The sequence below is a fragment of the Oncorhynchus clarkii genome, unplaced genomic scaffold (genome assembly GCF_045791955.1).
Source record: "Oncorhynchus clarkii lewisi isolate Uvic-CL-2024 unplaced genomic scaffold, UVic_Ocla_1.0 unplaced_contig_1333_pilon_pilon, whole genome shotgun sequence".
Taxonomy (NCBI): Eukaryota; Metazoa; Chordata; class Actinopteri; order Salmoniformes; family Salmonidae; genus Oncorhynchus; species Oncorhynchus clarkii.
In genome coordinates this window covers 74527-89042 of record NW_027260920.1, presented here as the reverse complement: position 1 = coordinate 89042, position 14516 = coordinate 74527, and the positions used below count along the sequence as shown (strand labels likewise).

General features: G+C 41.3%; 1 protein-coding gene across 1 annotated transcript; it reads right to left on the bottom strand.

The window, feature by feature from the left end:
- Positions 1 to 470: 470 nt before the first annotated feature.
- Positions 471 to 9353, bottom strand: LOC139402240 (zinc finger protein 664-like). The gene is made up of 3 exons (XM_071146339.1): positions 9267 to 9353; positions 3694 to 4167; positions 471 to 1611 (listed from the first exon to the last, which is right to left on the bottom strand). Exons 2-3 carry the CDS (start codon positions 4142 to 4144, stop codon positions 815 to 817), a joined length of 1248 nt encoding a protein of 415 aa, XP_071002440.1. The 5' UTR covers positions 4145 to 4167; positions 9267 to 9353; the 3' UTR covers positions 471 to 814.
- Between the last annotated feature and the right edge of the window lie 5163 nt (positions 9354 to 14516).

Genomic DNA, 14516 nt, shown 5'->3' with positions numbered 1-14516 from the left:
TGCCTCAGTCATTTGAGCATATAAAAAAAAGACTACAGAGAACCCCTAATTATTCAAGTAATCGTCAAGTAATTGAATGCAGCAGCTCCATTCCCATTCATTGAAATGCATTCAAATTGCATGCACGTGCACACGTTCCTGACTCCAGTCACTGGGCAAGATCAAGCGGATCACTTTTGTAAAGTCCTCCTCGGGTCACCACCTTTCAAAGTGCGTTGCATTATGGTCGACTGCATAACTTTTACAAAAATCATGTGATTAAAAATAAAATCTGGAAAAATGAAGCCCAAATACCACCTTAAAGTGCATTCAGAAAGTATTCATATCCCTGGACTTTTTCCACATTTTGTTACAGCCTTATTCTAAAATGAATCTAACTATTTATCTTCCTCATCAATCTACACACAATACCCCATAATATCAACGTACTACAATACTCAAACTCCAACACATGACTTTGAATCCTCTACTTTCACCACTATCATTTTTATTTCATAATATAGCTACAGTGTTAACATGACACCCAAGTTAAAAGGTTGTCACCCATTCTTCCTTCACCTCCACAAATATCTACCTATTGATGATTACCATCATTTATTAGACATTCAGTGTTTATTACATGATACTCAAGGTTTATAAGATGTTACCCAGGGTTGAAGTGGTAAAACAATAGGTTAGGTAACCGCTGAACAGTGATCCAGATGACCAGAGACAAGTTGTGTGGACGTTAATGCCAGAACCCCTGTCCTATTTGGGGGAGCGGGTCCTATTCCCATAATAAAAAGCAGCAGAACTCACTTTAACAGATATGTCGTTAGATTTGATGAGTGATCGAAACCTTTCCCATACTCAGAGCAGTGATTAGGCTTCTCTCGTGTGTGTGTGTAAGCTGGTGTCTATTTAGGGTCTGTAAAAGGGAAAAACTCATCCCGCAAACAGAGCAGTGGTAAGGCTTCTCTCCGGTGTGCGTTTGCTGGTGTACCTTCAGGGCTGCTACTCGACTGAAACCATTCCCACACTGAGAGCAGTGGAAAAGTTTATTTCCTGTGTGAGTGAACTGGTGTCTCGTTAGGTCTCCTGCCCGACTGAAACCCTTCCCACACTGAGAGCAGTGGTGATGCTTCTCTCCTGTGTGAATTAGCTGGTGTGTCTTCAGAGTTGATGAATGACTGAAACTCTTCCCACACTGAGAACAGAGGAAAGGCTTCTTTCCTGTGTGAGTTATTTGGTGTCTATTTAAGTTCTGTGAAAGAGAAAAACTCTTCCCACAAACAGAGCAATGGAAAGGTTTCTCCCCTGTGTGAGTTCGCTGGTGTATGTTTAGTTTGCTTGGGGTCTGAAAACTCTTTCCACATTGACCACATGGGTGTGTCTTTCTTTTTTTTGTCGGTTTTGATTTGAGGTGAATTGGACAAATAGAACTGTCTCTGCAATCTGAGCAGGGGTGGGGTCTACAAGTGTGCCTTCTCAACTCCTCTGGATCATAGAAGCTAGTGAAGCAGTCCATGCAGTGGTGATGTTTCTGTCTTGAGTTCCTCCGTCTGTGTTGTTTATGGTTTCCTGATGCTGTGGAACTGGGCTCACTGTCTGAACCTGGGTTGGAGATCTCTCCTGTGGGAATATGAACAGATATGGGGTTAACGCCTTTTTCTCACCAAGTCCATTTTTTGTCCTAATAATTCGGACCAAAAAGGAAAATACGAGCATGTCATGTCTATGATGCCTTTCACACCAATTGCGAAATATCGTCCTTCTGCAATCCGTCAATAATTTATTCGGACCCATGAGCACCAGGTCATTTCTATGTAAAAGGACCCATGAGCACCAGGTCATTTCCATGTAAAAGGACCCATGAGCACCAGGTCATTTCCATGTAAAAGGACCCATGAGCACCAGGTCATTTCCATGTAAAAGGACCCATGAGCACCAGGTCATTTCCATGTAAAAGGACCCATGAGCACCAGGTCATTTCCATGTAAAAGGACCCATGAGCACCAGGTCATTTCCATGTAAAAGGACCCATGAGCACCAACATGTGAAGTTCATAGGAGCATGTCAAATTAGATGTCAAATGAAAAGTGGTCTATATTTGAGAAATGAAGGCATATATACACATTTTAAACATTTTCCATCCTAAAAATGTGAAATAAGCAAATATTTCTGGTCAAACAGATGGTAAAGGGGTCTTCGGTAAAAACAAGTCTTACGGTATCAGAAATACATCAGAACACAATAAGGAAGTAAAGACGCCAACTAATATTAACACTTCTATTTAGATTAGGATCAACTTCTCGGCCTTCCGTAAGTTTAAGAAACATTGCCTTGTGATTCTGTTACCAGAAACCCACATATCTTGAAGATATTGTCTCATTTCTCTCCCTCATGAGGAGGATAATGAAAGTTCACAGAAATAACAAGTAAAAGGTAGGACTATTAATTAAATTTTAATGTTTTATTGATTCAAAGAAAATTGATATCAGTAAAGTGTTAACTCGAAATGACCAATCAGTAACATAATTTCTGAGAAATCGGTAACGTAATTGTAATTGGCTACAATGGATAATCATTGTAGTCACAAAACACAATTGGGTTCACAGGTTTGGACAGCACAGTAGAGTATAGTTCAGTACAATAGAGTTAAGTACAGTAGACGTTTATGATTCGTTCAGATTTGGTCCAGACCCGGACCGACCTAATTTGGTCGTTTGGAGGCAGAGCTCATTAAAATAGCTAGCCAGTGTAGAATAATGCCCAAAGTAGGATATTGCATAGTTATACCTTTTATGTACCTATTTAGGGTACATCACCATGAAGAGAATGACATTCATATCCAAATGATCTCCATTTCTGTGTAGTACAGATCAGGAATCCATGATGAAAATCCGTTACCACAATTCCGTTACCGGGTGTAAATCCACTTCAATAACCAAAAGAGATTTTTTTTTCCAAAGTCAATGTGTCATGTCATAGCTGAGACCCCATGATTTCTACAGATATTGTTGAATCTAAATTCAGAGCAGATATTTAAGCGTTTTGGGAAAATGTGGACGCAAACTGTTTCTAAACATTGCATCTGTACAGTTCTTCCAGTAAATGTATTTTTGTCAAAAATATTCAGAGGAAATTGTTAAAAGTAGTCCTTGTGCATAGAGTTGTATGGTTTATTAACTCTTGAAAATCAATGGTTTTTGTTTGGCATATATTTAAAGTAAAAAGTCTCAGGACAATTCTGTTATGGTGGAATTGCCCCGCTACAATATTATTTATGTCATTACACAGTCCTTCCTCTCTGCAGCAGCGTTTGATGTTGAACAAATATTTAATTCAAGTGTGGGGGGAAAAACGCATCAGACTTGTGAATGGTTTTCAGGGTTGGGGTCAATTCCGTTTCCATTCAGAAAGTAAACCCAATTCCAACATTTCCTCATGGAAAAGCATTGAAGAGAATTGGAATGTCAATGTGATTCCTGAGTTGACCCCAACCCTGATGGTTTTGTGTGTCAAATCAGAATCCATATTTTTCCAGAATATGTAAAGCAGTTGATGTGAAAAGGCCTTTAGAATCAGAAACAAAGCATTGAAGGGGGCTTTAAAATACTTGTTGATACAAGTAGAAGCACTATAATAGGGTTTTAGAATCCCCCGTGGCCACCAAGTCACCAACCTCTCTCTGTACTCCACACCTGAACTTACCTGGGTCAGTGATACTATCTACTTCCTCCTCTTCCTCTAGATCTGGAGCAGACACTTCCCTGTTCTCCTCTTCTTCTTCTTCTTCTTTGACTGCTCCTTCTTCTTTGACTGCTCTTTCCTCCACCTCTTCTTCTTTGACTGCTCTTTCCTCCTCCTCTTCTTCTTCTTCTTCTTTGACTGCTCTTTCCTCCACCTCTTCTTCGACTGCTCTTTCCTCCACTTCTTCTTTGACTGCTCTCTCCTCCACCTCTTCTTCTTTGACAGCTCTCTCCTCCACCTCTTCTTGGATTTCTGTCTCCTCTTCTTCCTCTTTGACAATCACATTGAGTTCCAGTGGTTGACTGCAGTCTTCCAGCTTCACTGACACCATCTCTGGACCCTGCTGTGAGCTTCTCTGTGATGGAACACCACAGCCAGAACCCGGGGACTCCATGGACTTGGGCTCAGCCATGGCAGGTTAGAAGGTAGGTGGATCTGCAGGTGGTATAGTCATAAGAGGCAGATACAGTGGAGGGTGAGTTGCACATAGCTAGCTGAAACTATACTGAACAAAAATATAAAAACACAACATACAAACAATTTCAAAGTCAGGCCTAACCAATCAGAATGATTTTTCCCCACAAAAGAGCTTTATTACAGACATAAATACACATCAGCACCCCCCCCTTCTCAGGATGATCCCGCAGGTGAAGGTGTCAGTGATGTGGAGGTCTGGGTTGGCGTGGTTATACCTGGTCTGCTGGTTGGATGTACTACCAAATTCTCCAAAACAACTCGAGGTGGCTTATGGTAGAGAAATTAACATGAATTATCTGGCAACAGCTCTGTTGGACATTTCTGCAGTCAGTATGCCATTTGTACCCTCCCTCAAAACCTGAGACATCTGTGGCATTGGGTTGTATGACAAAACTGCACATTTTAGAGTGGCCTTTTATTGTTCCCAGCACAATGTGCACCTGTGTAATGACCATGCTGTTTAATCAGCTTCTTGATATGCCACACCTGTCAGGTGGATGGATTATTTTGGTAAATTAGAGATGCTCACTATAAGGGATGTAAACAACTTTGTGCACAACATTTCAGAGAAATAAGCTTTGTATGCATATGGAACATTTCTGGGGTCTTATTTCAGCTCATGAAAAATGGGACCAACACATTACATGTTGCATTTTATATTTTTGTTCACTCAAAAGTGTTGTAAATGATCATGGCACTCCTACCGGACTGCCAGTTGTAGAGCTCTATTAAAAATAAATTGGGTGTTTATCACCCTGTCTCTCTCTCCTCCCTGCTGCAGCGACCACCACAGAACATCCGTGTTTATCACCCTGTCTCTCTCTCCTCCCTGCTGCAGCGACCACCACAGAACATCCGTGTTTATCACCCTGTCTCTCTCTCCTCCCTGCTGCAGCGACCACCACAGAACAGTGTTTATCACCCTGTCTCTCTCTCCTCCCTGCTGTAGTGACCACCACAGAACATCTGTGTTTATCACCCTGTCTCTCTCTCCTCCCTGCTGCAGCGACCACCACAGAACATCCGTGTTTATCACCCTGTCTCTCTCTCCTCCCTGCTGCAGCGACCACCACAGAACATCCGTGTTTATCACCCTGTCTCTCTCTCCTCCCTGCTGCAGCGACCACCACAGAACAGTGTTTATCACCCTGTCTCTCTCTCCTCCCTGCTGTAGTGACCACCACAGAACATCGGTGTTTATCACCCTGTCTCTCTCTCCTCCCTGCTGCAGCGACCACCACAGAACATCGGTGTTTATCACCCTGTCTCTCTCTCCTCCCTGCTGTAGCGACCACCACAGAACATCAGTGTTTATCACCCTTGTCCGTGTTGCTGAAGCTGCAACATAATTACAGCCATTTCTGACTGAAAAGTTGTTACCGAAATCCTTCATTTGTTTAGCAAAAACCTTCCTTATTCCCTCAACCTGTAAGCATCTCACGCGTGTAAGCAATAGGGGCTGACCTAAAGCATATCAAAATCACAATAATACATTGATTATAACAAATACCGTGACAGCAAAATGGATGCAGAGGACATGACAAATTAACTGGAAACGGGGGAATGTTTACTGGTTACTCAGGGGGTAAAGGGGAAGTCAGATTATGTGGAATAAATGGGACTAGTTGTGGAAAATACTGGAGATCTAGAAAAATAAGGTAAGGAGCCAGCACTGAGTGCATATTATAAAGTGCCAAACAGGTGCTGATAGATTACAATATACTTTTTTTCTGGCCGTTTGGAACAACGTAAACTACACCAAACAAATGATAAGCATACCAGAGTGTCTGTTGTCACGTTTTTTTTTTGTAAAGCCTTTATTACAGCATAGACTAAAAAAAGCGTTGCATTAATTTGTGAAAGCAATTTCCCGAAATGGAACGGTTTACATGCTTTAAGGCTAATTATTCAATGGTCGCTTTTGTTATTTTAAAAACAGAAATGCTTGATTGCATTTCTCATCAGGAATGACTCGTGTGCTTGTGTGATGACATGAACAAATAATTGATTGATACAGTAGCCTACATAGAAGTATTGAAATATAGGCCTTAGTAAATGACGGTATTAAAGACCAAGGATGCGCTCTTAGGCCAACAGAACGATGGTGCTATACTAAGCCTACTAAGGATAATGACTTATTATAATGATCATAAGAATAACAATAAGAAGGATATCAAAGGGGAACAGTGTAAAAATAAACGATCTGGTCTAAAAAAAAAAAAAAAAGTATAAAGCCTTTAGTACAGCAAAGATTAAAAACAGCCAAATTTGTGAAATAGTTTATCCGACGTGTGGTTGTGTGAGGCTTGGTGCTCACGGAATCAGTAGGCTATTAAACAAACACTCAGACAGGCAACAGAAGCAGGATCTGTCTTATTTCTGGAGATATGGATGATTTAATTTACCTTTATTTAACTAGGCAAGTCAGTCAAGAACAAATTCTTATTTACAATGACGGCCTAGGAACAGTGGGTTAACGGCCTTGTTCAGGGGCAGAATCACAGATGTTTACCTTGTCAGCTCGGGGATTCGATCTCGCAACCTTTCGGTTACTGGCACAATGCTCTAACCACTAGGCTACCTGCCGCTAGGCTAACCACTAGGCTATCCCCTTAACAGTTAGGCTGTTGATTATAGACCTAATGAAGATGGGGTTTCCTCCTTCCTCGTCTGCTAACTCCACCTCATCGTTCTCAACACCTATATGCTGGATAACTGTGCTATTATGCACATAGCAACATGGTCTAGGAAAAGGCACCAATTCAACAGCGAACTGATGTGTTTCGGACCAGTGGACAGCGACCGCTTTTCCAACGTGAGAGAAAGTGCATGTTATTAAACCAATGTTTTATTAGTGTTGTTCCGACAATATAACACAATTACAGTAGCACGTCTTAGACTGATGGACTGGACCATCCCCACGGCCTCCACAATGGATCAGTCCACTCAGACAGGAGCCAATCAGAAAGGTGACACCATGAATTATTATTTATTTTTTTACTAAAGAAATATCGGACGACCAACAGCCAAACAATGGACCAGTTGACTAAATAGGGTCAGCCCTGAGACAAAGCCTATAGGCACTCACGTTCTACTAAGTTCAATACATTTGATAATTTTTCAAATATGTTTTAATGTCTGGATTCTGTCCGTGTTCCCCACAATGTATATTTTACAGGGCCTTACAATTGCTCAATTACCTCAGGCCATGCCCCTTCCCTCCACACCTGTTCCCACTCTTTAAATCACCTCTCTGCCTTTTACCTCAGGCCACGCCCCACAGGTTAGAGCATTGGGACAGTAACTAAAAGCTTGCTGGATCGAATCCCCAAGATGACAAGGTAAAAATCTGTTGTTCTGCCCCTGAGCAAGGCAGTTAACACACTGTTCCCTGGGTGCCGAAGACGTGGAGGTCGATTATGGCAACCCCCTGCCCCTCTCTGATTCAGAGGTTAAATGCTGAAGACATTTCAGTTGAAGGCATTCAGTTGAACAACTGACTAGGTATCCCCCTTTCCCTCCACACCTGTTCCCACTCTCTAATCCCCTCTACCTTTTACTGTAGGCCACACCCCTTTCATCCACACCTGTTTCCACTCTAATCACCTCTGGTCTCGAATACAAGTAGCATGCTACCTTTACCTTTGTAGATGCCACAGGGTGGCTCTATCCTAACCTGTGTGACATGGGTGGCTGGGTGATTATGGCCAAAATCTCATATCCCGATATAGCATTTTCTGTAAATTTAATGAATAAATAGTTTATATAAAATGACCACATGTAAAGGCCTATTATTACATTTTAAATTAGAACTCAAAAGGGTAGTTACTCATTTGGTTATTTCTACTTTTATTTAGAACCTTTGCAATTTTTCAATTAAGCATGTAACAAAATACTAATGTATATAGAAAACACTACCCAAAAAATATAGGCCTTAAATATATTTGGGGGGGCTTCCCTGTTTTGCATGTTATTTTGGCATTAATACATGTCACATCAATTTGGTACCTTGGGTCGAGTGTTATGTGTTAACACCACCATGTTTAAACTTGTATCGGATATTGTGTGTAGATGAGTGAGAGAAATCTGTAATCCATTTTGAATTCATGCTGTAACAACAAAATCTGGAATAAGTCAAGGGGTATGAATATTTTCTGAAGGCACTGTATCAGAGGCCTGCAACACCTGTTCTGGACAGCCCATCCTCATGGTGTGCAGGCTCTTGTTCCATACCAGCACTAACACAGTGGGTTCAGCTAAATCAAATAACCATAATCCTCAATTTAGCCCTTATTACTTGACATTCGTATTGGTATGAATACGTTCTAAAGGCACTGTAGCTATGGCTTATGATATGTCCCTTTGGTATAACCATGACCTGTTTGATATGCTAATGCCCTCCTTTGTCATGCTTAGTCCTGGCAGTCTCATACATGTGTGTTAAGCCTAGTCATATGGCATTACTTCATGATTTATGCACCTTTTGTCGATGTTTTCCTAATGCGTTTCTCTAGTCTCTCTTCTAGACCGCTACCTTACCGTGCTACCGGCCTTTTCAAGCCCCAACTCCAACCCTTCCCCCATATGCAACTGTGTTTATTATAAATACTCTCAACGTGGATTATTAACCGCCATCTCCTAAATGTGTTCTGACCGATGCTGCAACACCCCGGAACTAGCCTATACAGTCCACATAGTCCTTTTATTTTTGAAATCGTAGCTACTGTAAGTAGTATAGCTAGTACTAACTAATTTGGGTGGGTCTACATTGGGGCTATTGAAGTGATGAGAAAAAAATGTAATGTCGACTTCTAGCTAATCTCGGTTACCCAGAAGTAAATGATCGCTAAACCTTAGGTGGTGGAAAATAGTTCAGGACTGTTGCTCCTCTTCAGCACTGCTAGTAAACAAAACAAGCTAACGTTGGCTAGCTAACAGTAGATGGGTTGTTGGCCCTCAGTAGCGGTTAATCTTCCAATGAGGTTTTCACTGACGATTGATAATGGAAGCCAGACTTTATTCACGCTCATAAATAGTTCAACAGATCATAAACTCACCTTTAAAAATAGCCCTTGTCGTCAGTTGCTTGGTTGAGTGAGGACACGCGACGAAAAGAAGCAGGAACGTAAACTTCCGCCCGCGTTCCTAAAACGGAAGTGGCGTTATATTTGTGCTGCCGTCAGTTAGATACTGTAGGTATGGAGCTAGCAACTTAACGGCTTTCCAATAAATCAAAAAGATATAAGGCAGCTGAAAATTATATAGTATTGATACTTCTTCCCTTCTGCCACTCCCAAAACGCTACATAATTAAATAGTTAAACTCTATTAAAAAAAAGGGGACAGGCAAGTCATAGAGCAAGCTGGCAAAGTTAACTAGCATCGTTAGCATTGGTGTGTGGATGTTTTGTTTGCAGCAGTGGTACTAACATATGAATTACCATGTGCCATCATTTGTTAGACATCCAGAGTTTTTACCGGATACTAAAGAAATTATTACATGTTACCCAGAGTTGAAGTGATAATACAGGGTAAGTAAATACTGAGTACTGATGACAAGTAGTGTTCATGTTAACGCAAGAACCCCTGCTCTATTTTCACATAACAGTTGCGGTTGGTAAATGCTATTTACATAATAACATGTGTTTGCATGTTTTACTTCTGTGGTTTGAAGTCGACTTTCTTCTAAAGCAACAGTCCAGTGTTAGGCCTGTGATACTTTAACCCGTGTGTATTCATATTTTATGACCAACAGAAACCCTTCCCACACTGTGAGCAGTGAAAAGGCTTATTTCCTGTGTGGCTCAGCTGGTATCTATTTAAGGTCTGTAAAAGAGGGAAAACTCTTCCCACAAAAAGAGCAGTAGTTCAACTCGTTCCCTTTGAGTTACTTGGTGCATCTTTAGTTTGCTATTCCCCATTGACCACAGGGGTAAGTTTTCTTTCTTTTGAGAGTCTGTTGGGGTGATGTAAGGTAAATTGGACAAATAAAACTGTCTCTGCAGTCTGAGCAGGGTTGGGGCCTACAAGTGTCTTCAACTCCTTTGGCTCATAGAAACTAGTGAAGCAGGCCATGCAGTGGTTATGTTTCTGTCTTGAGTTCCTCTGTCTGTGTTGTTTATGGTTTCCTGATGCCTGAACCTGGGTTGGAGATCTCTCCTGTGGGAACATGAACAGATATGGGGTTAGAATCAGGAACAGCATTGGAAGGGCTAAAGAGCGACTTCCCCTAAAAAAACGAATTCCTTTGAAAACAGCCTGTGGCATCGATATAAGTCAGAAACATTTAGTCTAGTGTCACAATTCACTACAAATTGTAAATAGGATAATTATGGTCTTTTTTTTACCTTTATTTAACTAGGCAGGTCAGTTAAGAACAAATTCTTATTTTCAATGACGGCCTAGGAACACTGGGTTAACTGCCTTTTTCAAGGGCAGAACGACAGATTTTTACCTTGTCAGCTCGGGGATTTGATCTTGCAACCTTTCGGTTACTAGTCCAACACTTTAACCACTAGTAATGACTTTAAAACAGTTGAGTTTAATGGCTGTGATTGGAGAAATGAGGAGGGATCAACAATACTGACCTAATGAAAGAGTGAAAAGGAAGCCTGTACAGAATAAAACATATTCAAAAACATGCATCCTGTTTGCAATAAAACACTGAAGTAAAACTGAAAAAAATTTAACAAAGAAATTAACTTTATGTCCTGAATACGAAGCGTTATGTTTGGGGCAAATCCAACATTACAACACTGAGTACCACTCCTCATATTTCCAAGCATGGTGGTGGCGGCTTCATCATGTTGTGGCTATGCGTGTCATCGACAAGGACTAGGGATTTTTTTTTTTGAATGAAAATAATTGGAATAGAGCTAAGCACAGGCAAAATCCTGGACAAAAAAACCTGGTTCAGTCCGTTCCAACAGTCATTCACCTTTCATCAGAACAACAACCTACAACACTTATGTGCCTTTTACTGAGGAGTGGCTTCCATCTGGCCACTCTACCATAAAGCCCTGAGAGCTGCAGAGATGGTTGTCCTTCTGGAAGGTTCTCCCATCTCCACAGAGGATCTCTGGAGCTCTGTCAGAGTGACCATCGGGTCCTTGGTCACCTTCCTGACCAAGGCCCTTCTCCCTCGAATGCTCAGTTTGGCCGGGCAGCCAGCTCTAGAAAGAGTCTTGGTGGTTCCAATCTTCTTCAATTTAAGAATGATGGAGGCCACTGTGTTCTTGGGGACCTTCAATGCTGCAGACATCTTTTGGATCTGTGCCTCGACACAATCCTGTCTCAGAGCTCATTTCCAAAAAACAGTTTTCGCCACAAGATATTGAGTGTAGAATGAGGACTTAAAACAAATCTTAGAATAAGTCTGTAATGGAACAAAATGTGTATAAAGAGAAGGGGTCTCAATATTTTCCAAATGCAAATTTATAATATTAGAAAGGAACTTAGGGATGGCAGGTAGCCTAGTGGTTAAGAATATTGGGTCAGTAGGTTGCTGGTTCGTATCCCCAAGTCGACTAGGTGAAAAAAAATCTGATGTGCCCTTGAGCAAGGCACTTAACCCTAATTGGTCCTGTGAGTCGCTCTGGATAAGAGCGTCTGCTAAATGACTAAAATGTCGAATGTAACTAACTTCCTTTCTCATGTCACGCATGCAGGAAGGAAGGAAGGAATCAGGTCACCTCATGGCCTCATCAAGCATGAACTATTACTCAGGTAGTAGCATACTGCTTCTATGGGAAATGAAAGGGGTGAAAAGGGCAGAGGAGATGCGAATAGGGAGAAATAACATGGGTGTTTTCATTAGTCGAATTCAGTTGCAATACGTTGGGTCTGTTGCAAAACGTTTTGCCACTGAAACCGTTTACTCCAAACGGAAAACGATTTGCATCAACAAGAATTTCTATTGGACAAATTAAAAGGGATACTTCGGGGTTTTGGCAATGATGCTCTTTATCTACTTCCCCAGTCAGATTAACTCATGGATACCATTTTTATGTCTCTGTGTCCAGTATGAAGGAAGTTAGAGTTCGTTTTGTAAGCCAATGCTAACTAGCATTAGCGCAGCTACACCATAGACTTCAAGTCATTGCGCTAATGCTAGTTAGAAACTTCCTTCAAACTGCATGCAGACATAAAAATAAAAAATGGTATCCACGAGATCATTTAACTCTGGGGAAGTAGATAAAGGTCTTAATTTCCAAAATCACTAAGTATTCCTTTAAGGTAGGTCCCCTCCCAGTTGACTAAATATTTAGCAAAAATAATACAACTAATCAATACCTCTGGTGTGGAGGGAAGGACCTTCAGGGGTATCCAAATAGATTCAGCTGTAAACTGACCACAACTAATAACAATCATTTCATACCTTGATTACATTGGGACATGACATCACATCTTTTTTCCGTGTAATCATTTGAAATTCCTAAATTAAACACATTTCTAGTGATTTGTTTTTTTCTTTACCAAAATTAGAATCCCCCCCAAATAATAATATAGATACTCTGAAAGGCCCCCCCCCCCCCAAATAATCACTTGCTGGGTGTTTATTGAAAAGGTAATCATTCATTTTGGAAGCTGCCTTGCAAGATATCACTCTGGTCGACAGTTAAGTCAGCTCAAATCAAAGGTCACGTAGGTTAAGTACGTGGGGTAATGAGTAGGATGTGTTGACACATGCAAAAGTGATTTAATTTTTTAAAATAAAAAGGCTGTCTTCCCAATACAAACTAGTTTGAAAATTCAAACTATGTACTTTATGGAAAATATCTGTATGTTTCTGAACGATGCGTCATGCTGCTTTATTGACAATATGACCAAGTAGTGCAGATCGCGTTTCAATATGTGCATCCCTCACCGGCTTCACTCGGGTCACGTGACGGACCATAGCCCAGTGTAACCCAGGCCAGTTTAATCAAATCCCCTCCTAAGTGTCACGACCCTTCACCACAAGTTGATTTAGCTGAACCTGCTGTGTTTGTGCTGGGATGGAATTAAAGCCTGCACCACATGTGGATGGGCTGTCCAGAACAGGAGTTACAGGCCCCTGATATACTGTTATTAACTGACAGATGTCATTAAGCAGTTGAGTAAACTGTCCTTATAAAACTGTTATTGTACATATGTCATATTTTAGCAGGGCCTTGGGAGGATCAGATAGTAACTCCTGATCCAATACATTTTAAGGGTGCTTTAAACGACTCAAGTCTGTGCTCGCAAAGTAGTCTTATCACCACAGACAGGCGTTTGGCTTAGACACCCCAGCGGCTTGGCTTATGTCAGCATTTCTTTTTAGACGAATCAATCCATTAAAATGTCAGCCAGTAAAAATCTAAATCTGGACATGAAATGTCAGATGCTTGTGGCATGGATCCACAAAACCACCAGTCTTGGCTCGGTTAATTCAGATCTTATTTTCCAGGTCACATGTCTCGCTGTAAATCTATTACGGTGTCAGCAATGGGAGAACCTTATGGTTGACTAATAAGGTCAATATAATGTGCTGGCCTGTATCGTATCTCTCTGTGGTCCACAGTAAAGGTATGAGGTCTTCACCTTTCAGCATGAAGTCAATGGAGGGATACATATAATATTAATCTAATACATTCACAAGGAGAAACAGTTGGATCAAATGGGGAGCTGTTGTGTTTTTCAGCAAGATTTACACATCTTTAGACAAACCTGTAGTCAACAGTATTACCCCCTGCCAGTGACCTTCTCCTAACATGGCCGTGATCCAAAACTAGGTGTCAGAAATACATGCAGCCTGAAGTCGTTTATAGAGTAGTGGCCCGAGGGCACACACTTAATGTGTTGTGAAATGCAATGTTTTTATCTCATATAACTGCCTTATTTTGCTGGAGCCCAGGAAGAGTAGCTGCTGCTTTGGCAGGAACTAAATGGGATCCATAATAAACCCCAGGAAGAGTAGCTGCTGCTTTGGCAGGAACTAATGGTGATCCATAATAAATACAAGCCCAGTTATGTCAAGTTGGCTGGATGTCCTTTGGGTGGTGGACCATTCCTGATACACATGGGAAACTTGAGTAGGAAATACCCAGCATCGTTGCAGTTCTTGACTCAAACCGGTGCGCCTGGCACCTACTACCATACCCCGTTCAAAAGTACTTAAATATTGTCTTACCCGTGGCACACATACACAATCCATGTCTCAATTGTATCAAGGCTTAAAAATCCTTCTTTAACCAGTCTCCTCCCCTTCACCTATACTGATTGAAGTGGATTTAACAGGTGACATCAACAAGGGATCATAGCTTTCACCTGGTCAGTCAGTCATGG